The 25199-nt window shown below is 35.8% G+C and overlaps 1 protein-coding gene across 4 annotated transcripts; it reads left to right on the forward strand.

Moving 5' to 3' along the window:
- Positions 1 to 569: 569 nt before the first annotated feature.
- Positions 570 to 24406, forward strand: LOC135690653 (uncharacterized). Of its 4 annotated transcripts, none has more exons than XM_065208267.2 (17): positions 570 to 1347; positions 4212 to 4773; positions 5282 to 5368; positions 6566 to 6705; positions 8190 to 8315; positions 8767 to 8889; positions 9713 to 9884; positions 10166 to 10261; positions 11256 to 11368; positions 11703 to 11757; positions 14402 to 14472; positions 16341 to 16442; positions 17318 to 17395; positions 18138 to 18253; positions 19474 to 19534; positions 20483 to 20527; positions 23319 to 24406. In XM_065208267.2, exons 2-17 carry the CDS (start codon positions 4365 to 4367, stop codon positions 23490 to 23492), a joined length of 1968 nt encoding a protein of 655 aa, XP_065064339.2. In that variant the 5' UTR covers positions 570 to 1347; positions 4212 to 4364; the 3' UTR covers positions 23493 to 24406. The 4 variants fall into 4 exon arrangements, with proteins under 4 accessions (XP_065064339.2, XP_065064337.2, XP_065064338.2 ...); XM_065208265.2 differs by lacking the exon at positions 570 to 1347 and adding an exon at positions 1398 to 1553; XM_065208266.2 differs by lacking the exon at positions 570 to 1347 and adding an exon at positions 1623 to 1859.
- The last annotated feature ends 793 nt before the right edge of the window (positions 24407 to 25199 follow it).

Here is a 25199-nt window from a genome sequence, read left to right on the forward strand (position 1 = left end):
TCGAAAGAAGGTACAGTCACAGTCAGCTGTCAAAGAAGGGAACTTTCTTTTTTGCTGAAGTTAGCTTATAGCCTCATAGCTAGGGTAAAAAATTTATAGGGGTGTAGGAGCACACTCGTTCGGTACGAGTAATAAGAACATTTAATTCAAATGTAGGATTGTTTGGCCTTGTTTGTTGAAGAGAAAAATTCCAATTTCTCTTGCCGCTGAAACACCAATTTCTGGAAATTCACTCGGCTTCTTTACTTTATTAAGTGTTGCATACATGTTTTGTTTGGGGGGAGGCGTTTTCTTTTTTGATTGGTGAAACCTGAAGAACCTTGGCGTCGTTAAATGTAAAATCATTTCCAAGGATAATATTGGAGATGCACCGCCCTACGCGCACCCCAAGATGCCGTTTCCATGTTGTAAATGCTATGTCCAGTTTCTTGTGAAGAAGAAGCTGTATGAAGCGCCTGTAAAGTGCTGATTCATTGTCGCGTAGCAACAAAGATGGCGTGTTCAAAGAAATTATGAATGTACCTTGGCGAAGCGGAAGAATCTTTCCAGACTTTTAGCCTAATTTTCAAATTTGCATTCTAGAGTGTGCTAAGAAAACTATAGAGAACAAGCATTTCTCCACATCAGAAAACGAAATTTTGGATGCATTGTAAGTTTACTGAGTGACCTGGCCCTAGATAAAGTTGACATGCACCTGTAGATTACTTAAATCAATGGTAGGTACTCGTTTATCTGTTTCAAATCAGTTGTTAGGCGATCTGATAATAGATCTGGTATACAGAAGGCTTGACAGTGGCCTGCGAACATATGTTTTTGTAAAAGATTCGAGCATTGTTCTTGCCTTATTCACCATTTCAATAGAAATAATAAAAACAAGAAACAATTGAAACTTTAATATTTTACTTTTCTTGATTAAATTTTCAGTGGCACCACTGTTTGAAAATATTTCTTTTATCGCTGTTTTCATTCTTATTTATATGCTAGTGCAAGGCTTAATCTAAAGGCTTGATATTAAATCTGAAATCTAAGGCCGTTTTTTTATGACTCGGGAATTGTTTGGATTTGAAGATGAAGTTGTTCGAAGTATTTGATATTAGGCAATGTTACGAAAATTTTTGTAGAATGGACAATGTTTTTGAATTTTGAATGTTTCTTTTTGCCTTAGCTCAGTCCATTGATTTCTAAAGAATTTTGTATGGGCTTCCTTACGTTCTATTTCTATCGTTTAGACAGGAACAGATGGTAAATATTTGTGTTTTGAAAAAAAAGTTTGCTTCCAAATTGCAGGCATGTGGATTGAGAAGCGAAGAATTGCTAATGTGTTTTGACCTCCTGTTATGTACCAAGGTAAGATTTTCAAGTAGAAACAGCGGATGATGCCGTAGCTTGAAATCTGTTTTTGTTGGAGATTAAAAAATCACATTGAAAAGTATGAAAAAGGATAAAGCCCAGAGTCACATTTCCACTCGAAAGGGCAGGCACATAATGTGATTTGCCACGACTCCTGTGAACTTCGTAAATCATTATGGCTGCTTTAATCTGGCAACAATCACGTAAGAAATACTTAAAAATGATTTTGAATTACTGAAGTTTATATCGAAGTTTCTAAAAAAGTCGGCCTAATATAAGTTCGGAAATGTTTGTGGTTGGAGCTTTTAAAATTATGCTCTGACGTTTACGTCATTGCTTCACTGTAAAATTGTGCAAATGAAACCTGTTCAAAATGAAATTATAAACACATTATTTGTAATCTAATATACATTATTAATGCACAATAAACTTTAACATTGTTTATCGAAGATGACCACTTTTTATGCGGATTCCGATGTAGATGTTTTACTGATAGCAAATTAAATACGGTAAGTCAAATGTTTGCTTATTGTACATGAAAGACAGCGATTTCAAGCTAGTTGCCGGCCTCATACTTTGAATTCTGCAATTTAACGTGACAGAAACCTTTCCTCCAATCCTATTGCTAAATTATTAAATTTGAATTTATTCCTGAGCCATTTTTTCTTTGGCAGAAACAAGCGTCCAAGTAAACCTCAAAATCTAACCTACCTCCAGTTTAGTTTAATTATGCATAGGGTATAAATCCATTCAGAAAGTTCATAATGCGATGAGTTCAAAGAGGTAATTTTATCTGTGTCCGAAAACTCTTAATAGACTCGAAACATCTAAACATAATTTGGTGGAAGCCTTTCATTCCGCGTGGTGTTGGAATCACTTTGGTAAAATTGTGTTACGAAAGTTTGTTGTCCTTACTTCGCTGTTTCAATGTTTACATTTTACCGCGTGGATTACTTTACCAAACCAAATAAGATACGAGAGCGCTCAGAGGAGCATCAAGTTGAGATAAACTGATTGCTTTTCTTTGGTACTTACATGACTGGTGAGTTCTTGTTATGATGATAGAACATACTTTATTTCGCTAAACGTTAGTTATATGCTCCGGAATTTAAAGTTTTGCGGATGACTTTCACGTTGATAATGCGGTTGAAATAGCATTGCATAACACTCGGTGTTTCTGGAAGCCCGTGGCTGGCCTCCAATCACGTTTATTGACCAATATTCATAACAAAGTTCATTAATACTAAAGCTCTAAGTTTTGATATAAAATCAGCCAGGACAGTTTTAGCGAGCAGATGTTGCGTTCATCATACTCTCTGGAATAAAAAAAATACTAAGTTTAGGTTTTCGAATTGCATATTGCAGAGAACAGCATGGTTCCCAGTCGAACAATTTTTCAGTTTGGACCGAAATAAAAATGTGGTAACATCGCTCAAAATTATCCAAAGTTTTTATGTTACAAATGTAAACATAAGCTAAATTATATCTGCTGTGCCTAAAGCAGGAAATTTTTTGAAGTTTAGGATTACACCGGCCTACTGGCGGTGCCATGTTTCATTGTTATTATTCTAGCATTTTAGCGAGTATCATGTTTTTAGGCTACAAAACAAACTCGCACAAGACTAGGACTTAGCCAGAACAAAATCCACACATGCTTTATAGTTCAAAGCATTTTTTCGTTAATCTTTGTAGCATAAAATTTGCATTTTTCAGTCTGAGTTTTCATGACCTATTACCACATGATGTTGGAACGAGGGAGCAAACCTATTTGAATGGCCTCCCTTTCTTGAACGCTGCTACACAAATATACGTAGCTTTAACTCAAGCAAATCACACAGTAGAATTTATGAAATCTCAGTCATGGAGTTAAGTTTACAAATAAAATATACCAGACTCGAAATTCGTGTACTATTTAATGGAAATTTTCTTTGGGATGCCTGGATGTAATGGCGTAGGTTGAATGAATCGTTAAAGAATCGATAAATTGTTAGGATTCATAGGTTTACATTCTCAACCCCCTGAAATGAAAAATGAGTTTCCAGAAGGGAAACTATGTCCTCCAAGGCACTGCTTCGTGCTTTGATGTCAGTATCTAAATATTGGCGACCCTGAAATTAAAAAATCTAAGACTACCATCATCTAGGACCCCAAAAGTAAGTTGTACCAAGTTACAAGGATGGCTCAGTGGTTACACCGTTAACACTGTCAAGCCAAATGGATCTACTTCAACTGGATTGTTTGTATGAAAAGAACAAGGGGGGGGGGCGGGGTTTCTAAAAAAAGCAATTGATTCTTGTATTTTATATGGTGCTCGTTGCTGTTGGAAACGTCAACTGACCTGAGAAGCTGCTCAGTTCAGTACTACTAATAACCAAATGTCGCTGGTAACGAATATTTGCAGAACATATGTGCAGTATTTGCAGAATAGCTTCCTTACAGGTTGAACTGGGCCGAAATCTCTCAACCAAACTGCACACCTGTTTAATTTACATCATTTACTGAGTGCTCAAAACGGGAACCGTGACTTTAACTGCGTATCTGAACACATCGCAGCATTAATAATTAAAATTTTTGTTACAGTAAAACATAAGCAAAGCGTTCCCTGGGTCTGTAGACGGGACTGATTTTCCAGGGCTCAAGGATTTATTTGACAGACTGTTCGTATTTTAGCAGGACACCATAAACGCCTTGATGTAGCAATGGAAGACGTTTGTATCTCAGCAAAATAGATTTACCATTAAGGTCTGATATCTCTAATGCAGTGCAGTTTGTAACGACAGAAACTAAACATTGTGTCGTATTGTTCAACTCCTGAACTTATTACATCAGATTTTTATTTAAATTCACCTTATTATCTATAGGTTTGGAATTTGCTATACACAACATGGAGTTCGGCGGAGAGCTCTCCTTTTTAAGTCGTTGCAGAGGACTTTTATAATAAATTGTAAAAATGCGAAAAAGCTACGTGGCATTTCACTATCACCTCTGAATCACACTGACAAACTCTATTATAAATGGGTCTGGGTTGCAGCTCTGCGAAGTCTGTACAAGCGCCAACGAAACACGAGCAAAGAAGCGGGAATTCCGTTGTAGCCAATAGTAGTATCATCAAAACAGAGACAACACCACAATGCAATGCAGCTATAGAGGTGGCGCAACAACAACCGCTTGAAGATTTAGCTAGAAGGAGTTCTTACGAAGCTTGCGACAGGAGTAACAGCAACAGCAATCATACGAGGAGCTGCAACAACAGCCCTGAGAGAGATTCTTTAACCATCATCCACTTCAACGATGTATACAACATAGAGCCACGTGACAGTGAACCAATGGGTGGGGCAGCAAGATTTGTTACCATGGTGAAGGAGCTTTCGGACAAGGATCCATTAATTTTATTCAGCGGAGACTGTCTAAATCCTTCTTTAAGTATACATGTTATTGTTGGATTATTCTTGTACAGTTAAGCTCTTTAGCACGTCTTAGAAATCCAGTTCACTGATCGAACTATTTGGTCTAGACTTTGCTTTTCTAATCCTGTTTCAACAGATGATCTCAGTTGAGTTGTTAGAGTATTCTAACATATTGATTTTTTTCGGGCTCTGATGTCTATCAAAGTTTGATCTATCCAGGGAGAATGTAGCGAAACCAAAATTCATCATTTTCCTTTAGCTTGCTCCATTTTTTAAAGAAGATAAAACGGAGATTTTGCAATTTGACAATTTTCCATTTCACTGTTTCCACGATCCCTTCTAAATGTTTAGCATCTGCTACGCCCTTGAGTTTTACATACATTCTTTCTATATCCAAAACCAGTGGCGGAAATTCAGTTTTCAAGTTGGGAGGGGGGGGGGGGGGGGGGTTCAATGATTTAGTTTGTCTTTCTTTCTCACATTGTCCATTTTTATGGCATTAGAAAAATTTGCTCTTTTTGCAGTGAGTACCGTGACGAAGGGAAGACAAATGATTCCAATACTAAACAAGATTGGCGTGCATGCAGCTCTTTATGGAAACCATGACTTTGGTATGTACTGTATCAATATTTATCTACGTTCCAATCCAATTTTGACTTGTATTCAAGATTTAGGGCTCTATCAAAACATTTGCATGAAAAGTGGCTCTTAAAATTCGTGATAATGAAATTCTCCTCTTGAAACTATTTTCGCTATTTTGCGAAAACAGAAAGCTTGAATCTGAAGACTATCCTTGCAGTGGTGATCTTTAACATTTGCGGAGTAACTGTATCCTTAAAGTCAGAAATGAAGCATGCTACAAAGTACATATCACTGCTAGAGAAATCAACCTATTTTCCACCTTTTGTCCCACTTGATATTCAATACAAAAACTTTATGTCACATTAAAGCCAAAATCTTCTCTAAATTGCAATAAAGACCGTTTCTCTTCCTGTTTCTTCTGATGATATCGATCTTGCTGTATGCAGAACGGAGTTATAGTACAGGTACATGAACATATTTTCGGGAGTCTAGTCAAAAATAGTACAAGAGAATAGATTTAGATCGAGGGTGTCTTAGCTTTATCTTTAGAGAAAGATCAGAACCTCTTGCTTCGGCAGCTTACTATTTTTATTATTATTTTAAAGCATCGGCATAGCTTTGAAAAGTAAGGGCTGTAGCGTGACGAGAATTATTGGAGGGGACGATAATGGGGGACTACAGGAAGTCTACGCATACAACCCCTTCTGGATGATCTTAGAATGCTGTATTCTACATTCATATCACAAATCCATTATCATCACACAAAACCCGCAGAATACTTTGAAAATGTACACCATGTTCCAGGGGCAGATCCAGAGCAAACTTGAAGGAGGGGTTGCTGGTAGTGGGGACGCTGAAAAATTTTCGAAAATTGATGACGAGAGTATGCTGTATAAAACAATTTCAGCTCTATTTTCGGAATAAACAACATAACTTTGAGGAAATCCTTGAAGCAAATTAACCTGTCGGTCCCATAAACTTTTTCACCCGATTCTCATTCTTCAAAAGGGGCGCACAATTTCCAAAAAAGGGGCGCCAGACTTGCTTCAACTCGTCGAGGGAGGGGCAACTGCCCCTAGTTGCCCCCCTAAATCCGCCACTGCCATGATTCATGATACTAATTCACCATAGCCGCTGTGACCTTGAGAGTTCCAAAATAGCTTTCCAGTTTCCATAGATGCATTCAATTCTCCAATTTATGTTGTTTGTACATTTCAAATTTATAGATTTTGGCGTTGATGAGCTGATACAGTTCAAAAAGCAAACAAAGTTTCCCTGGCTATTGAGCAACGTGGCGGACGATCTAACAGATGATTTTCTAGCTGAAGGGGTCGAGAAACTGCTACTGGATTGGCACGGAAGGAAGGTACGTTTGAAAGATGTTATATCTTATTTTATAAATGAAGAAACAGAAGGCACCAGCCTTAGAATAAGGCATATTCTAATATCAAGCTTAAAGATATGCATATTGTTTTGATCATCAGTTTGAAATCCTCTAATAAACATTATACTTCTTGCCTACAAGTCTAAAGCTGTTGGTTGCGCACAATATCTTTTAGGGATTAGGTGAAATTTATCAAACCTTCGAATTGGGTACGGTTTTTACCTTTCCTGGTTTTGAAAAACCAATATAATCCATAACCAATCAATCAGGCGAACTTTTATTTCAAATAATATAACTCCTTTGATAAAATGGGAAGAATATCATAAGATGACTCATTGAATTATTGATTGATATGAATTAAGCAACTTCAACAAATTCATAGGAACTTTATAAAACTTTTATTATTCTTTATGAATATATGTTTTAAGATTTAATGAAGATTACTGTTTACCAGTCTATTACATAGTCCTTGATGCCGTATAGATCGAGCTGTACACACTTCGATGTAGAGCAGGCCCATCCTACCAAATGCAATTACCTAAAATGTGTTTAATATGAATTTTAATTGCATTTAATTCTCTTTATTTCTTTTTGATTTATATTCGTAAAGCATTGTTACACTTTCCCATTACAGTTATAATTTGCAAGTACCATAATTTTAAGGGTCATATTTTAAATAGAGACAGCTTAATTACTTGGCCCCTCCTTGTTTACAGGCCCAGGGGGGCAGTTGTCCACCCCTTACACACACTCTCGGCTGGCCTTGTTTTACTCTTAATGTGATCATGAAACAACTCAATTTTGCGAATGATAGGGGAAGAAGCTCTATCAGAAATTCACAGAAGTTGATAGCATTTTAGTTTTTGCAACCTTGCGGGTTCTAGGGGAAAGTTACAAAAAATTAATATGCATGAATTGATAGAAATACCCAACAACAAATGCATTGCATACAAACTATGACAAATGGTTCAACCGAATCTTCAATTTCATGACGGATTTCATTTCAAGACATCCCTATCTTGAATTTTAATTATCTAGCGTAAGAAAATTGGAAGTCAAATACCGTTGATGACAAATCAAAAATCTTAATAGCACAACTCTTCACTTAATTGAAGGTTTAAAACAATTGCTTGAAGCAATAAAATTTGTAGCGTTTTGATGTCGGGCACTATAAACTTCTAATTTTGAAATCTTGACCACCTAACCTGAAAGAATAAAGTGAACTACCGTCGACTCCACTTATAGTCACTTCCTTAAGTCATACCCAAATACACAATACTCCCTGATAAATTTAGTACAAATTCTAGAAATAGAGCTTTATGACGTCATCATTTAAAAACACTACTATTGGCTAATTGTTTGGATAATGAATAAGTGTTGGGGCACGGTGAGCAGAATGAAGAATCACAATTCTCTATAAGCTATTGTGGGTATCGCTTGATGTCAGTGGTGATTTCTATCCAAAGGTTGGCATTATTGGGCTGATCGAAGAAGAATGGCTAGTGACGTTGGCAAGTGTGGATCCTCGTGACGTCACATATGAAGATTTTGTTGAATGCGGTAGAAGATTAGCAGATACATTACGAAAAGAGGTAATAAAGAATTTACCTTGTTGGTAGAGACAGGCTAGCTGTGATCAGCGTTGCAAGTAAGAATAATCTATGACCCAAGTTCAAACAATATAAAATATGACCTCAGAGCCATGACTTCACATCATTTGGCGAAAAAGTTTCTTTTTCTGAGATTTTCAAAATTACTTGTATTGCTAAGAAAATATTTTCCCCCTAAAAAAATGATTGACAATGAATCTTTTATTTCCTTTCTTTTTTGTCTGGCCGCTCGCAAGATAAATTCGAAAAACAACCGTTGAATGGAAAATTCTAATTAGCTAGATTTTAGAAATGTGAACAAATTCTCTGATTGTAACTTAGCAATGATATGGAGGAGAAAGAAGAAGCTTCTTCAAAACTATGTTATTGCTACTTTACTTTGTAGTAAATTAGTTGAGATACCTAAAATGTGATTTTGAAAACATTATTGCAGGGAGCAGATCTCATAATCGCACTGACTCACATGAGAGTGCCAAACGATGTGAGGCTACTGGAAAGTGATGCAGATATAGATTTGATACTAGGAGGCCATGATCACCATTACGAGGTCAAAAAGGTATGGCAGCAGAGTAAAGCGCTTACTCTAATTTATATTCGCTAAAATAGGCACAAGCGACTCAAAAAAGACGCATCATGTTTGTTTCACGGAAACATTAAACGGCCCTCATAGCGTGCACATGCTTACTTTTTTAACTCCAAGCCCTAGCAAATTCTTAATAAAGAAAACGATTTATGTGCCGACCCAAGAAATGCTTTCACGCAATGCTAGTATATATTGATTGATCATGTAACTGCTACTGCCGAGCTGACTTCAAGACAAAAGTTCTTCGACAGAGCTTGCCTTTGGTTTCAGTTTCAGTCTTGACTTGCTGAACAGATTACCATAGGTATTAAGATCAACCTTCAGCTATTAAAGCAGTGCTCTTTTACTGAACATTGTTTGTTTTCTTAATTAAAATATCTGCAGCCCGATAAATTTCTGCAGCGATAGAATTATGGCGCTCAGAAATAACTAATGGAAATAGGTCAGTAGATATTTTCCTTCATTTATTGCTGTCAAGAGCGAGTTCGAACGAATAGGCAATGAGAATACATCTCGTGTCAGGACGAATTGAGCTTTGTCGTGCACAGTGAGCCACGAGCTGCAATTTTTTCTTTCGTTTTTCTTTAGGTGCTTCCGATATGATAAATTTCATTCGACGACATATCAGTTTATCAATCTGTTTCTCTCAGTAAACTGTTGCCTGTATTCTATTCAAGGTACTTTAAAAACCTGTTAGGTTGAAAGCATTTCCCTCCTGAAATGTACTTTAGCGTGTAGTTTCCTTTAGCATGATGTCTTCTTCAAGCAATGTCTTGTATTTTTGCTTCTTCAAAAGGCAAATGAAAAGATTTTGGTAAAAAGTGGCTCCGATTTTAAAGAATTTTCAAGGATTTCCGTTCTCTTTGACGAGAACTCCAACAGACATGAGTTTGACGTCGTTAAGGTCACACTTGACAGTTCTGTAAAAGAAGACGAAGAAATCAATGCAATTACAGATGAATTTTTAGGTAAGTAAGCTCCTGATTAATAAACTCACTGCTAGCCCTGCTAAAATTTATATTCATAGTACCAGTATCAATAACAAGCTCTTTGATTATAAAACTGGTTCTTAAGAATAAGCAGAAATATATCGAACCTTAGGTCAATATAAAATACTGTTTCCATGCCAGCAAGTCACTACAGTCAGAGAAAAAGACTCTAAGATTTATTGCATTTTTTATATTTTTATCTCCTTGTTTCATAGTAGTGTAAATTCGTTTATAAATCAAATGTGCGCATATCATTATAGCTTTGATCGAAGGCAAAATGGAATCTGTGCTTGGAAACGTACCTGTAGATCTAGATGGACGATTTTCTATCGTCAGAACACAAGAATCAAACCTTGGTGAGTATAGGAAGTACCGGAGTTAAGTACTTATGCTTCACCAAGAACTTTCTAAAGCAATTAATTGGATTTACTCTTTCCAACTGCCTCTTCCTGATTCACCTGGTAGTTTTTACTCTTTCTACGTTTATTTGCCACGGGGTTGTCATGGTCTATTGCTCCCCGTGGTATCAACGTCCCTGTAGTGTTTGTGAAGTAATTAGTAGGTAGCGTAATAGGTAACTTGTCTTGTAAATTTTTAGTGGTATATAAAAAAAATTAATTGGAGTTGTAAAGAATGGCTGCGCCCATGGGGGACTGGGGTACGATAAATTTTGTGCTTCACCGATAAGAATACTGTATGTGAGGGAGAGGTAATATTTTGACAATGTGTTATTTTTGACGTGATTTTGTGCTAGCCATGGTTGTGTTGTTCAATATTGGTAACAGTTGGCGGTACCTGTTTGTAAAAAGGCGTTTTTCTGCGGTTAAAAGGGCGTGGCCTGAATCTCTCTTTTTCTCCCCCAAAGCCTAATGGCTGGCACCGCCACTGATTGTTAGAGTAAATTTCTAGTTTCGATAACGTTGATTGAGGCTGGGATGCCAGAGAAAATATCCTTGAAAGTTTCAGTGAAAAGAGAGAAGTGAAATTCCCTGACCGATGAACTCCCTTTTGAAAGATCGAATGACGTGGCATGACAAGAGTTTCTTCTTGGCACGACATCTCATCCAAAGCCAGTCCAAGTCAATGTGCTATAACGAATACGAAGTTTTATATAATTCTATGTAGATTCTTTTGGAAATTCGGACACACACAGGTCTTCACGATATCGATAAATCATTGGTACATCAACCAATATTTTCTATATCTCACTTAGTTTAGTTTTTTAGTAAATTCTCCTCTCTCTATCATTGATCCAATTTTCTTCTCTTTTCTTTCTTCCATCTCTTTTTAAGCCCATCTCCTCTTTACCTATACACTCAAATTGACAACATTATATATAATCTTTTCTAGGGAACTTCATTGCTGATATCATGCGAATGGCAATGCAGACGGACGTGGCAATTTTAAACGGGGGAAGTCTAAGGTCAGATCGAATTCACCAAGCTGGCTGCTTTACGCTCAAGGTGAACTTGCCTAATCTCATTGGCTTGGGGGAGACGGTGGATTGGAGGAAGGGAGAGGGATTACCGCGGGTGTTAATGTGGCTACTTTCATATAAGTTGTTTAGTGTCTGATTTATATTTTCAATCGTTGCTTCAAGTCAAGTAGATTTTCCTCACAGTCTTATCACTGCATTTAATGTTTATGAAACCATAACTGAACTTGTATATGTCCAAACCATGCTTCATATCTAAGAGTATTATAAGAAGTTTGAATATTCAATTGACACTATCTACGCATTTTGTTATAAGTTTTCGTTGCAAAAGAAACAAATTATTCTTAACCTCTTTTTGCCAGGACCTCGTCTCCATTCTGCCAATGATGGACATCTTGGTAGTAATAGCAGTTACAGGTATGATTACGTCATCATGTAACAGCAATTCATTTTGATGAGTGGTATTATTTGGTTTATGTTTTGACCAACACCATTGGTAGTAAGCTTAAGTGTTTATAAAGCAGAATTCGACTTGCATAGAAATTGGAAAGAAGAGTTATCAACATGCGCAAAATTCATAGAATTTCCTGCCTTTTAAAGCAAGCATTTGTAAATTCTTTGACAGAATTTTTTCCCCTTTTAATGGATTTGTCTCATGGGCTGACTGGCTAAACGATTTGGGAGAACCGCTAAAGAAACAGACCAACTTTTAGAATTTTTTACTAGGAATGGATTGCCTATCTTGAAAGATCTGCTAAAGATAAACATGTCTGTCTATGCAATTTTAAACGATGCTGATAAGCAAAGAGGTGGTATGGAAAAACGTGTGACCAAGGAAGCAAGAAGAAAATTTGGTAAATTTGGCAAAATCCCCAGGCAAAATTTGGAATTCTCAAAGGGAAGTTTCTTTCACTCTGGGGCCAAAACATGGAATGAGATTCCAAGAAACATCAGAATGAGCCCCACAATTTCCATGTTTAAAAGAAACTTGAAAGGATTCCTGCAAAGTTAATAAATTCCCTAAACAAAACACGATCCCTAGGTAGAACAGCAACATCTTTATTTTATATATATTAAAGAAGTAATTGTAATAGAAGTAGTTTATTTTATTTGTATTATAACTGAAAGGGAATTAGTGTGTAAAGATTTTTGAAATGAAAAAAAAATGAAAAAAGAAATCGTAATTTAGAAGATCGTAGGGAAAAGGATGAAAGAAGGAATCGATATGACAGGTATTCTTTAGAAAGAAAACAATAAGAACAAGGAAATACTGATACTACAATACTTTACTTGGAAAGGTTCTGGGATAGAAAGAGTAAATGATTAGCATATCATAAGAGTGATTTATATCTTTGAAACGGAACGGTGAAAGTAGAATTAAGTAGCGAAAACAGAAGGATTAGTAAGCCAAATCTCTGGAGTCGAGATTAAAAAGTAGCTGAGAATAAAGACAGCAGGAGAAACCACAATTAGATCTGAGATGGATTTTGAGAGCTATTAAGAAGCTGAGCCGAAAGAGCGTCTTATGAAGGTTATAGAGCGAGTGGGAGATGCAGTTTTAACATACGAAGGAAATTCAAGGTATCACAACGTACGGAATAGAGTCAGCTCTTTGCGTATTGCTGTAACAAATGAAACCTTAGGAAGATTACATGCAAAAGACTGATGTATACCGAACTGATGATGCACTATAGCAAGAGGTAAGGAAGAGCCACTGAGGAATGGGATTTTAGAAGAACATGTTGAAAGGAATGCGAATGTAAAGTCACAAGAACAACTTATTATGAGACAACTAGTTGAGAGAATGATGAGTTCAAAATAACATGAGAGTACGTAGATGAAAGTAGGTATTGAAGAGGGTTAGCGAATAGAACAGATCTTAATGCTTGACAATGTATAGGGAGATACAAAGAACCGCAATTTGAAAGCAAAGTAGAGGAAGTGCACATGCATGGCTCTTAAACGTGTACTCCTCATTAAGGAGAGGTGGAAAAGAGTTGTACGAATTGTACGAAATTGCCAAAAGTATTTATTAAACCCAAAACAATTGATTTTCTCAGCAACTAGAATTTTATCTCAACTGACAGAGGAGTGCCGCGGTTTTTAAAGGCAGAATAGCGATAGAGGGACATAGTGAAACAATCTGGAGAAACAAGCTACACGATGTTAGGGACTGCATGATTTTGTGCCAAGGTTTTGCAGAAGAAGGGGAAAGAGAATGCGGTATTCTGAAAAATCTGCTCTTTTTTGTACGAAGACCCTTTTGCAAGAGGTTTTGCAGAAGAAGAAAGTAAGCAGGCAGCACCTGAGAGTTAACATGTTCCTTGCTGATTATGAGGATATTATACGATATCATGCCAAATGTTAACGTGCCAAATGTTACCACACTTTCGATGTAACAAATCTTGACATTTTTACACATCAGTTTATGCAAAGTGGAAGGCTTTTTATTAAAACACAGACAGTGTCTGTGGAGAGCCATTAACAAATATGAGTAATATAGGTCGCATCAGAATGTTTTAGTACATGTTATCAATTTGATGCTGCTTTCTGATCTATGTCATAGTTATTGCCTATACTTTTATAAAATGTGTACATTATCGCCAGAATCTAATTGATACTGGGAGAGTTACCTCTTCAACTGCCTGTCATTCAGAACTCTAGTTTTAAGGGAAAACAACATGGTTTGGAAATTGTTTAGGAGCTGCTATCTCCAAGCTTTCCCGTTAAAATTCATATGAAGGATTTTTGGATTTTGTCCACGTGACCTAAAAGAACACCATGAAATACTTTCAAATATACAAAATCAGTTAAATATGTCAAAAGTCGAGTATGAAGTTTGTTAATTTGTGTTATGGCCTAGTTTGAAGTTTATTAACACATTACTTTAATTTTTTATTTTGCTGGTTTTGCAGATTTAAAGATATTTCATGATGCACTTTCAGGTTATGGGATCCAAATTCAAAAATTCTTAAAAAAAGGTTTTTGTAAAAATTAAAAGTGGAAAATTTATTTTGGTCACTGATAGCATTGTGACAGCTTGATCATTAATTCAATGCAGGCGAGAACTTGATAGAGGCATTAGAGAACGGAGTCAGTCAGTATCCAAGACACGAGGGAAGATTTCCACAGGTGAGGATAAACTATTTTACAACTTTTTATCTAAGATCTCATCCTCAATGTCCTCCTAGCATGCGATGTTTAATCTCAAAATTTTGAGTGATTGGACGGATTGAAATAGATGTTAGAAGCTATATCAATATTGTTGAGAGCTTGTGTTCCAAGGATGGTCAAATCTGTATATAACATAATCTAAATATAATCTAATATAATCTAATATAATCTAATATAATCTAATATAACCTAATATAATCTAATATAATCTAATATAATCTAATCTAATCTAATCTAATCTAATCTAATATAATCTAATATAATCTAATCTAATGTTTATAGTACAGTCCACAGCAATATTGGGTAAGAAAAATGATTCTTTTGACACCAATTAGAATAAGGTAGACATGATTCGAATTAGATGAAATGTAAAAAATGATGCTTTTGAAATACGGAAAGGTAACCTAGCTTGCTTTATGTTCCCAACAAGAGCACGTGTAAGCTGAAACAACGTGTAATGTAAAGGTTCTGTGATTAAAGGTTTAGTATTATTATAGTGAAAATTAAAATTTGTTTATTGTATCAAATTTTTCAAATTTTATCGAATCAAATTTACATTGTATCAAATTTTTACCTTCTGTTACTTTTCCTCAAGGCTTACACCAGTTCTGCTACTTCTTTTCGACATTTCCGCAAACCAACAAAACTATCTCATTCTAAAAATGTCATTTGCGCACCAGTTAAATGGCGCATGCGCATAACCTGTGTATCATATCCGGATCTGATCCCTTGCAAATGTTGATGGTTTTGGCTAGGATCCCATGTAAACGCCTTGGATACTCTTTGATCCGATCTGGGATCTGGTCCATGTCTCGTGTACACAAGGTTTTAATATATAAGAAAACCCAATATTTCATGTTGAATCTATTAAATCAGATCCGGGCACCTTACGGCCCGCGGGCTTTATCCGGCCTCTTCGATGTTTCTGTCCGGCCTGCGTGTCATAACATGAACTTCTGTAGGTGTAATTTCCTACTTGATCAACACCAAAGTCTCAGATATTTATAAAAACATTTACGTAATACCATTATCATTCTGATAACTAGTAGCAGTTAAAATATAATATAATTTATTGATTTTTACATTGGGAGAAAATAAAGTAATTATTGGTTCGGCCCTCCAATTTATTTCAGGTTTATCATGTGGCTCTTTATTAAAATTTATTGTCCATCTCCGTTTCAAATGCCATGAATGAAAAAAACGCCATAGTATCTGATGAGTGTCGTCAAAAATTTGCCTTATTTCATTTCGCAACATTTTTTTTCTTCCTTTATTTAAAGTTGGTACAATTTCTAGCAATGCATACAAGCTAATTGAAACCAACTAATTTAAATTACCAACGCTAAATATAATATAAATCAAATGTAACCGATGTTGCTAACATATTCCTTGCAAAGATTACAAGTACAATTAAACGATGTAAATTCTGAGGTTTTTTTCTTGAATATTGATAAAGTAGGGGAGTACTTTATCTCATTTGGAATTGAGTTCCATATGAGAACATGATAACAAGAATCCTAGAAAAATAAAAAGAATTGTCTCTCTTTGGAAAGCGGAAGGTTTTTGTAAAAATTTTGGTTTTTATTTTCTTTAATTTGTCACTGTCTCAGTTAATTGTTTACAAATTCATATCTTTGTCACAAAAAATTACAAATTCATGTCTTTGACAAGAATTCACAACAAAATTGAATAATATTCAAGTAAGCTACATGTAAGCTAGACAAACAGTTAATATAGTATCAAGTTTCCAACATTACCTCACTTTTTCTCAATTTCTTTTCTTAGTTTTTCACATAGTTTTTACAAAGTTTTCACAAAATTTTTAGGTATCTGGCGTACAGTTCAGCTTCAATCCTGATCTTCCTGCAGGACAACGAATTTTAAGGAATTCGGTAAAAGTAAATGGGCAGAGTTTGGATTGGAAGCTGGTGAGTAAAGATTTTTTGTCGGGCCTTAGTTGGACTTGAATAATATGTGATGGATAAGAAGTAGCATAATCGCTTTCTGTCATATTTTTTATAACAACAATTGCTCTAGTGTCCTATATGAAATGCCAAATTCAATTTTGATACATGAAGTGTCGCTATTAAGAACTCTTAGATGGTTAACAATTACAACGTTTGGCAAAACCTACATGCTTGGCTCTTGATAAGGTTTCAGGATTTACTTCTAAATAATTTTTAGATCTATAGTCACTTTAATGTCAAGATAAAATGTTCTGTAGATCAGATTATGAAATTTGTCAGTAGAACAGGAAGTGGAATTTAATTAGTAGGTCACTGAACTAGTCAGTAAAGGATGTCGAGCATAGCTCAGTTTAAAAGATACCCTCTTCCATATTATTAGAGTTAATACAGTCTGAGAATTTGAAAATATAGATTTAAGCCTTCCTTCTAAAAATCATAAGATTCTAGATATCGTGAGAAATTTCAAAGAAAGGTAGACGAGAACGCCTGGAAGAGAAAAGGACAAGGGTGTCAAACTTTTGCCTCATATTTTATGTTGCAATGAAAGCAATCTTAAAATTGCTATTCTATAATAAACAACGTTTCCATGTAATGTACTTAGTTTGTATTTGTTAACACAGTGAATCAAAAATACCATCTTTGAAAGGGCACAATTACTCATGAAAAGAATGAAACAGTTTCATGCATATGATTTCGTCTGACGACCTTCCAGAAAACTTAAACAACTTTGGCCCTAAAGCAAGAAGTAACTGATTGCGGTACCAATTTATTATCAATGCACCTCCTGGCTGGTACATTAACAGCAAACAATTTTAGCTTCTTTTTTATACTTACAGGAATACAGAGTTTGTGTCAAGTCATATTTAGCTAAGGGAAAAGACGGATATGATATTTTTAAGTCGTGCAAACAATTGGTAGGTTGACTCATTCTGACCTCCTAGCTATAAATCTAAGAGCAAAGTGTTTAAGTGATAGTATGATGAAACCACATTGATCTTTTTATTTTGAGTGAAAATATAATCTACTTTATCATCATAGGATGCAATTAAATTTGCAAAGTCATTTACATTTGTTGCCAGCTTGTAAGGATGTCATAAGACTAGAAGTTTACTAACAATTGCTGTCGCTTTCGCTTGGTTCATAATTTTAATATTAATGACAGATTGCCAGTGAGTTGATTGGGAATGAGTCTATGCTCATGTGCAGGGATGCCTGCATCGGGGGAAAGGTAGCGGGGGCAGTGGCCCCCATTGCTCTCGCAAAATTTGACAATTTATTTCATTTTTCTACTGGCTTGCCTATCTTTTTGGCCTTTTGCTCCTTCACCCATTTTGAGTGCAGGCTTCACTGCTCATGTTGAGACATACTTAATGGACACATGGCCGGACATACATCAGCCAATTCTGAATATGTCAAACTGCATCGAAGAATGTTTGACTATTCTTTAATATTTTTAGGTCAATATGATCAAAGTTGAAAGTTTCTCTAAACAGATTTTGTGAAGTTATTTTTGGGAACTTCTGGAAACATTTCACTCCCTTCTGATAGTCGAATCAAAGTTTGATGAGGCATCTAAATAGGAGGAATACATTTGATTTCTTCTTTTGAATAATTGCTAGAGCACTCCCAACTGACAGTTGGTATTTTAATTTGAAGGTAAACGAGGAGAACGGCCAGATCTTACCAACCATCGTCCAAAATCATTTCGAGTCATTGAAGATCATCTCAGGCTTGAGAAAAAGCGTATCTGGGCATAGACAAAGCGTTACCTTGTAAGTCATATAACTAACAATTGTGATTTATCTGAATTGCAGTCTGGCATCCTTATTTAATGGTGTCTATCAGGCCGTAAGGGCCCGCCTGAGGGTGTGACCACAGAAAAAGACATTTAGCTTCCTTCCAAGTGATAGCAAGTTATCTGCCGATAGTACTTTTAGATTTTATATTGTCGTTTGTGCACAATTTGTACTTTGCGTGATTCAGTTTTGCGGCCTAGTTGTGTTTTATGTGCTTCAAATTACCGTGTATTTTATCAATCAGAAAGTTTACCAGCATTTAATACTCCCTTTGATCACCCAAACCGTTTAGCGTCCGAGAAGTGCTGTCAATTGATTTAAAAGGCGTTGTAGAATAGCCAGGTCGAGCTACAGAGAAACAGCATTATTGACGGACGTAGGCAGTGTAATTGAAGGCTTAATTTAGGTGAATTTCGTGAAAAAAGACTTGTAAACTTGCAGTCGAGCATTTTTCCCGTATTGCGAGTGTGTGTTGATAATTTAATCTAAGCTTCAAAAACTGTATACCATGTAGAATTCCAGAAGGCATTTGACGTGTTAGTTTTAGAATTCTTAAAATGTAAAAGGCTGAAGGGCGACCCATTAAAATACTCGTGTGTTGTATTTCAAAAGTGCGAGGGGTACAGTCCGCCACCAAAAAGCTTCAACAGAATTGTAGTTAACTGTTAATGGCCACAGGATTGTGAAAACTTCCAATGCCCCTGGTGGTATCGCTCTGTACATTGTGTCTAGGTTGGTAATTTGTCATGAGCATAAATAAAAAAACAAAAAGGAAAGGGGGCAGTTTTTGTTTATCGTTAGCCAATGTTTACTTCTCTTCTCCCCCTCCTAATATTAGAAAACTCTAATCTGTCTTAGCCACGCTGAATTTTTGATTCTAACAAAACTGGAATAAACAAATTTTCAGCATACTCTTGGAGGATTTGACCTTATACTTCAGTATTTCTGGCGCTACCCTTGCATTTTGTCACTTTTACGATGCTAATCGGGTCGTGCCAACAAAAATATTAGATAAAATTAGTAGAACTACAAAACTGCACCAACAATAACACCTCCTTTCAGAGGATAAGAACTTTTTTTGGTCCAGCAGGTACCCGCTATGTGGGTTTATCGGTATATAGCGGGACTGCATGACGCTTAAAAACAAAAAAGTGCCATTATATGTAAAAAATGAACTATATTTGGTCTCTTTGTAGAAATGAGGATGTTGGAATATCTACAATCATCGAAAGAGAAAGATGCAGACTGGAACCCAAAGTAAGTATCATAATGGGGTCGATTCGTGATTATGCAGATTATTCTTCGACTCTGATCTTTTTTGATACTTAAAAACATGCATCCGCTTGTTTCCCAATCTTCAACTTAGCAAATAGGAAAAAACTGGATTTCTGCAAGGAGAAATGAGTTAATTTGAGTTTTTTGGGAAGCTTACAATGCTTATCGGACATATTCTTCATGAATATTGCATTTGTAAATTTGCTTGCAACAGAGATCCACATTTTTTAACATTCTTTACTGCAGTCCAAACCTCTTGAATAGAGAAACTTCTTGGAATGTTTCATGCATAAAAGGTGTTAAGCAATATCTAAATTACCTGTTATTAGAATATTTGAAGAAAAACGACATGGCCAGGGTGGATAACGTTGTCCAATTGGGGTAAGGGACCCTGGAACGATGCCCCCAGAAGTGATTTTTATATCTGGGGCTAAAATGGTATCCCCGAATAGCGTTAGCGAACAAGTATCGATTCTTTTTGCACTCTACACCTGAGATGAACTATTTTTGATACGTTGAATAAAACTAGTTGGGGGGAGGGGGAGGGGGGTTGGTGGTGATTGGGCTAGAAAAATCCAATTGGCAATAAAGATGTATTTATGTTTGGTCATATTGATGAAGGCCAATACTATAATTCAGCTTCACTGCCCAGCTTAGATGAATTCTGGGTCATAACAGAAACATCTTGAAATCTGCGTTGAGCAATTATGCTGCTACTGTCGAAGTGAAAAAAATAGTTGCTAAACATTTTCTGGTAATGGCAGATAATTATGAACTGTTGGTGATTGTAATATTTATTAATATAATGAAACATTCAGCGAAAAATCTTTGCTTTTATTTCATAAGACGTCGAGGCATTCTTGAATTATTTATCATTATTTTGAATATTCATAATCTAAGCAAATTTTCAGCATTAAGAGTCTTTTTTAGGTTGAAGGAAGAATAAGAATCGCTGGTTTGGGAGTGGAAAAACAGGTTAGTCTAATGAAACAGTAACATCTGCACGAATTGTTGCTCAATACCAAAGCAGTGACTGCGTTACAATTCTCGTGTTGATACGCAGGAAAATCCTTAAAATTCCGTCAACAAATTTAACTTAGAAGTATAAGGGGCTTGGGGCTTTGCAGGAAATGCATCGAAATTTCTGACAAGGATAGAAACTACATCAAAACCTTGTAAAGGAAAGTTTTTGTTTCATACAAGTGAAGTTTGTACAGGTGAAAACGCTTTGTACAAGCATACGGTCCTGGAAGCGCCATTCATTTGTTGAATTTTGTATACATGAGTACTAGAGCAAAGAACACATAAACAAGGTATATCGAGTCCTATCATATGTCCTAGCTAAAAAAGAATCAAAGAAATGGAGAAAAGGTAATGAATTAAAGGAATTTGAACTTTATTAAAAAAGAATAAATTGTCTCTTTAAAAACTATGCACCGTGCATAAAGAAATAAGAAAAATTGCAGCAAATTAACAGAAAATCTCGTATTGACTCATTTATAGCCTCAATCTGATGAAACCATGGTCTTATTGTTCATCTCAACCAGTCCAATATCTGAATGCACCAAAAATTACAACGTCAAATTTTTAAACTCTTATTTAATTTGTCCTTTAACACGATTTACTAGAAATACTTCAAGGCACTCATGCTCTAAAATCGAATTATATTGTTCAAAAATATGATTTCATTTTATTTGACTTTGAAAATTCAATCTATATTGGCACAGTGCTTCGACATTTTTTGGCTTTCTTATAATTGGTGCGTAGTGCTACAAGCTTTCTGACTGTTTACTAGCACTACAGACGGGCATTTACTTTTTTAAATAGGCTTACTCTTATCTACCACCTCAAACATGCTTGAACTTCAGATACTCAAGTGTGGTGACTGGATTAGCGTCTTGACAACCCTACAGATTGATTGGTTTAGGAAAACAAGATAAATGTGTTATCATGTAGTTGTATGCTGTTTGCTCAGTAACAAATGCACCAAATGGCTAACATGTCATTCGAACTTATATCCTGTCTTATTTTACGTAGAAAGAGTACAAGGCAAAAAAGACTCTCATGCGTATGCTAAATTTGACTAAACTACAAACCAACATTCAAAGGCTTTTAAACAAAATGAATATGTAGAATTAGCGCTACAATTGTAGGCAAACACAAATGGTAGGAGGGACTAGACAGCTGATGATAATGTGATGAATAGCTGATAAGAAAGACATTGTTGTTGTGAAACACTGGAGTGTGGCAAGATATCTATTTGAATTGTTTCGGAGCTGAGGAAAAGTATGGCAAGCCGTAGTGGACAAAAGGTGGTTGAAAAGGAAACCATACGTTGAGATTTATATCATAAGGGTCCAGAATTATTGACATGTGGTTGAAATCATGATTGTTAGTGATCAGTTCTTAAAGTGTTGCTTCAGTTCTTCTCCATTAGCCTTGTGTTTCAAATCATGGTGTCTGACTTCGTCAAATTTGTAGTGTCCGAGTTTTCTTCGAATTTTTAGTGTCCGACTTTTTCGAAATTGAACTGTGCGAGATTTTTCAAATTTGTAGTGTCCGAGTGTTTTTCGAAATTGAAGTGTCCGAGTTTTTTCGAATTTGTAGAAAAGCGCGCACTCGAAGCCCTGGCGGGAAAGTTGTGTGATCCCAGATATCACAGCTGTGCGAATACTGTTTTTAACACTGACTGACTGGTTCAAGACGGTATTGTTTCGAAACAAAGGACTGAAGGTTTCGTCTCCCGAACAAGTAAATGGAGAGTAACTGGGATGAATGAATGGACTAGCAAAAGAAACAATTTTATACTACGCTATTTCTTTGAATTATTGGTTTCATCTTAGTCGCATGACAGAAGCAAAGTTGTCTAATCCTTCATAATAACGTTTTCACAAAGGTTTGCTCTAGATTGGGTTATTTCTTCCTGACTGGACCTTTGTGATCAAATCATCCAGATACAAAATATTGATCAACGAATGTTTTGATCAGGAGATACCTTTTTGTAAATGCATGAATAGTCTGCCTGATTTTTAATAAGTTTTAAAGGTACCACTGATTTTCCAGTTCATGCTTTGAGACTCTAGAATTTACGGTGGCCCACAAGTGTCACGGCTAAAAAAACTGCTCACGGCTAAAATGAATTGCTCTCTGGGCAGAGTTTCCTTGAACTGTATCATGGGAAGAATATGGTCAGCGGTTCTCAGCGAGCGCCACCTCCTTTCTTCTTCGTAAAAACATGTTCTGCTATACCTTGGTCAATGTATTGGTAGCTGGATTAGCGTCTTGATATCCAAACAGATTTCTTGTTTTAAGAAAACTGTGTTAATGTGTAATTATATGCTTTGCTTTTTGTTTATTATATGCTTGTTATGTGCTGTTTGAGTTCTTTTAACACATACAGATGCTTTAAATCCAACATTGGGACTTTTTCTGAATATTTTAATAAAAATATTGTAAAACTTTGTAAAACGCATTCAAAAGCGGACACAGAATCTCTATTTGGCCTAAGCCAAAAACCGTAGCTTAACCAACCCTATCTGCTTTAATTCAATATGCGTTCAATTGCTTATTGTTTGTCATGATTCCACAGCTTTTACTTTATTTCTTTGTAATATGTCACTTTCATATATATTTAAGTAAAAAGCAGTACAAAATTTCTTAATATTTGTAGTTAAGTGAGAACTGCACAGAAAAAGTTCAGCTTTTAGAAAACAACTTTAAAAAGTGAAATATTTAATAGGTGAAGTATTTCTCAATTTTTGCATAGGATGAAAGTGATGCCAAGGCAAGACCTGCGTCTCCAAAGCCAAGAGGACGGACTACAAGACTTAAAAGTGTTTCTGCTCCAAGTGCCTCATTAATGGGGCTGTTGGAAAGCTCTGAAGAAATTAATACGTCCACAAACTTTAAAAATGTTAGTACAGAAGATAATGTAACATAAGGATAGATTCACAATAAACAATTAAATAATTTGCAAAATTTGATTTTGTTATATACCAGTTTTGCTTGATGCAATTTTGACTTAGAAACTCTTGACACAAATGTCTTATGAAAAATGTATTTATCAATTAGTGTTGTAGAGGTTTATCACCGTTGTAAGTATTAGAATACTATTTATTGCATTTATTTGAGATTTTTTATACCAATTTGAACTTTATTTGCTAATGTTTTACTTAAAGACGTGCTACAATTTTGCCCTTCCTGGGAACAACCCTCTGACACAAACAATGAATTTTTTATCGATAATTCTTAGTCACAAAGTTTTTAAGATGCTGCAAATCTCTTTGCCCTCACTGGGTCTCTGTGATCACGCGTTTTCATATAAATTGATGCTTCTGCTCAAATTGTTGGACTTTGACAGGCCATTTCTCCTTAGTCAATATCGTTCAAGATGTGATTTGCTAAGCTATTTTTTCGCATATGGACTATGTAAAAATCAAACAAAATTCAGGTCTCTTGAATGCTGCCCCCTCCCCCATTTGCCCTTTGATTTAAATGTAAAAACGAAATAGGTTTTACAAAATCTTTAAGGTTGCAGACAGGAAGTTTTAGGTGCGGGGGCAGTAGACTTGGGCTGCAGCTGCATGAAAAAGCTCACCAATGTCAGGAGTAAAAAAGGTAGGCAATCAATTCTGAAGTGTAAACCTTTTTGAACCAGTATAATTTTATGCACTGTGTTTGTTTTTAAACTGATATAAAGCTAAAGTTGTGTCACTTGGAGAAAATGTTATGTAAACACAAATTCAGAGCAGAATTAATCAATAATTAATTTAACAAAGCCATAAAATTATCGCAATCACAAGCTTTTTAATGAAATGAAATCTTTTTCACACAACGTCTCAATAAATCAACATCCTTTGTTATGGTAACTGCACATTTGAGTATAATTTCACAAGACGACATTTACTGACACTACCCCAATTTCAACAGTTAATCGAAACCAGATTTCGGGGATCTGATGAACCACACCAAATTTTAAACTTCTTCAGTCACAGATGAACGCACAGTGCCGTGACTAACGTTTGTCAGCGGTGGGGCATGGCTTGATGATGTAGGCAAATTGACGTGAATACCGCGAAAGCTCTATTAAGCCCCCCCCCCGGGTGGGCTTATTTATTCATTTCAGTCCTATAGAGAGGGCTTAAAAAGGAAAGGAGCTTATTAGAAAGAGGAAGTTTAATAAGAACTTTAGCTAAAAAATGTTTTAAAAAAGCCCTTGTCTATTTGTTATAAAAATGCCATACAAATGTTCTCAGCTTCGAAAGTCTAATATTATCTTCATCAGAATCACCAGCATCAATTGATAACCCTGAGATATCCTCTAAACAAATTTCGATTGACTTCTTAGGTGCACAAGAAAGTCTTTACATGGGCCGTATTTAATGCACACAAGGACATCGTCACACCCGTCAAGAAACCTACTAAATACCCATATTTACCTTGTTTGACAACAAAGGCCAAGAGGGGGCTTGATAGAGAGGGGGGCTTATTTTAAGTTTTTGCTTGATAAGGAGGGGCTTAATAGAGAGGGGGCTTAATAGAAAGAGGGCGCTTGATAGAGCTTTTACGGTAAAACAAAAACAAAAATATACATAGTTAATGTTTCTCTTTGAGAAGACATTTTCTTCTCAAAACTCAACATAACCGA

The sequence above is a fragment of the Rhopilema esculentum genome, chromosome 4, assembly GCF_057945365.1.
Source record: "Rhopilema esculentum isolate cy_ngs chromosome 4, ASM5794536v1, whole genome shotgun sequence".
Taxonomy (NCBI): Eukaryota; Metazoa; Cnidaria; class Scyphozoa; order Rhizostomeae; family Rhizostomatidae; genus Rhopilema; species Rhopilema esculentum.

Bases quoted from the DNA above. Each gene is read 5' to 3' on its own strand.
- LOC135690653 (XM_065208267.2), top strand. From the start codon at position 4,365: ATGGGTCTGGGTTGCAGCTCTGCGAAGTCTGTACAAGCGCCAACGAAA. The intron at 6,706-8,189 runs GTACGTTTGAAA...TTCTATCCAAAG, and splicing joins TGGATTGGCACGGAAGGAAG to GTTGGCATTATTGGGCTGAT. The intron at 19,535-20,482 runs GTAAGTATCATA...AGTCTTTTTTAG, and splicing joins GATGCAGACTGGAACCCAAA to GTTGAAGGAAGAATAAGAAT.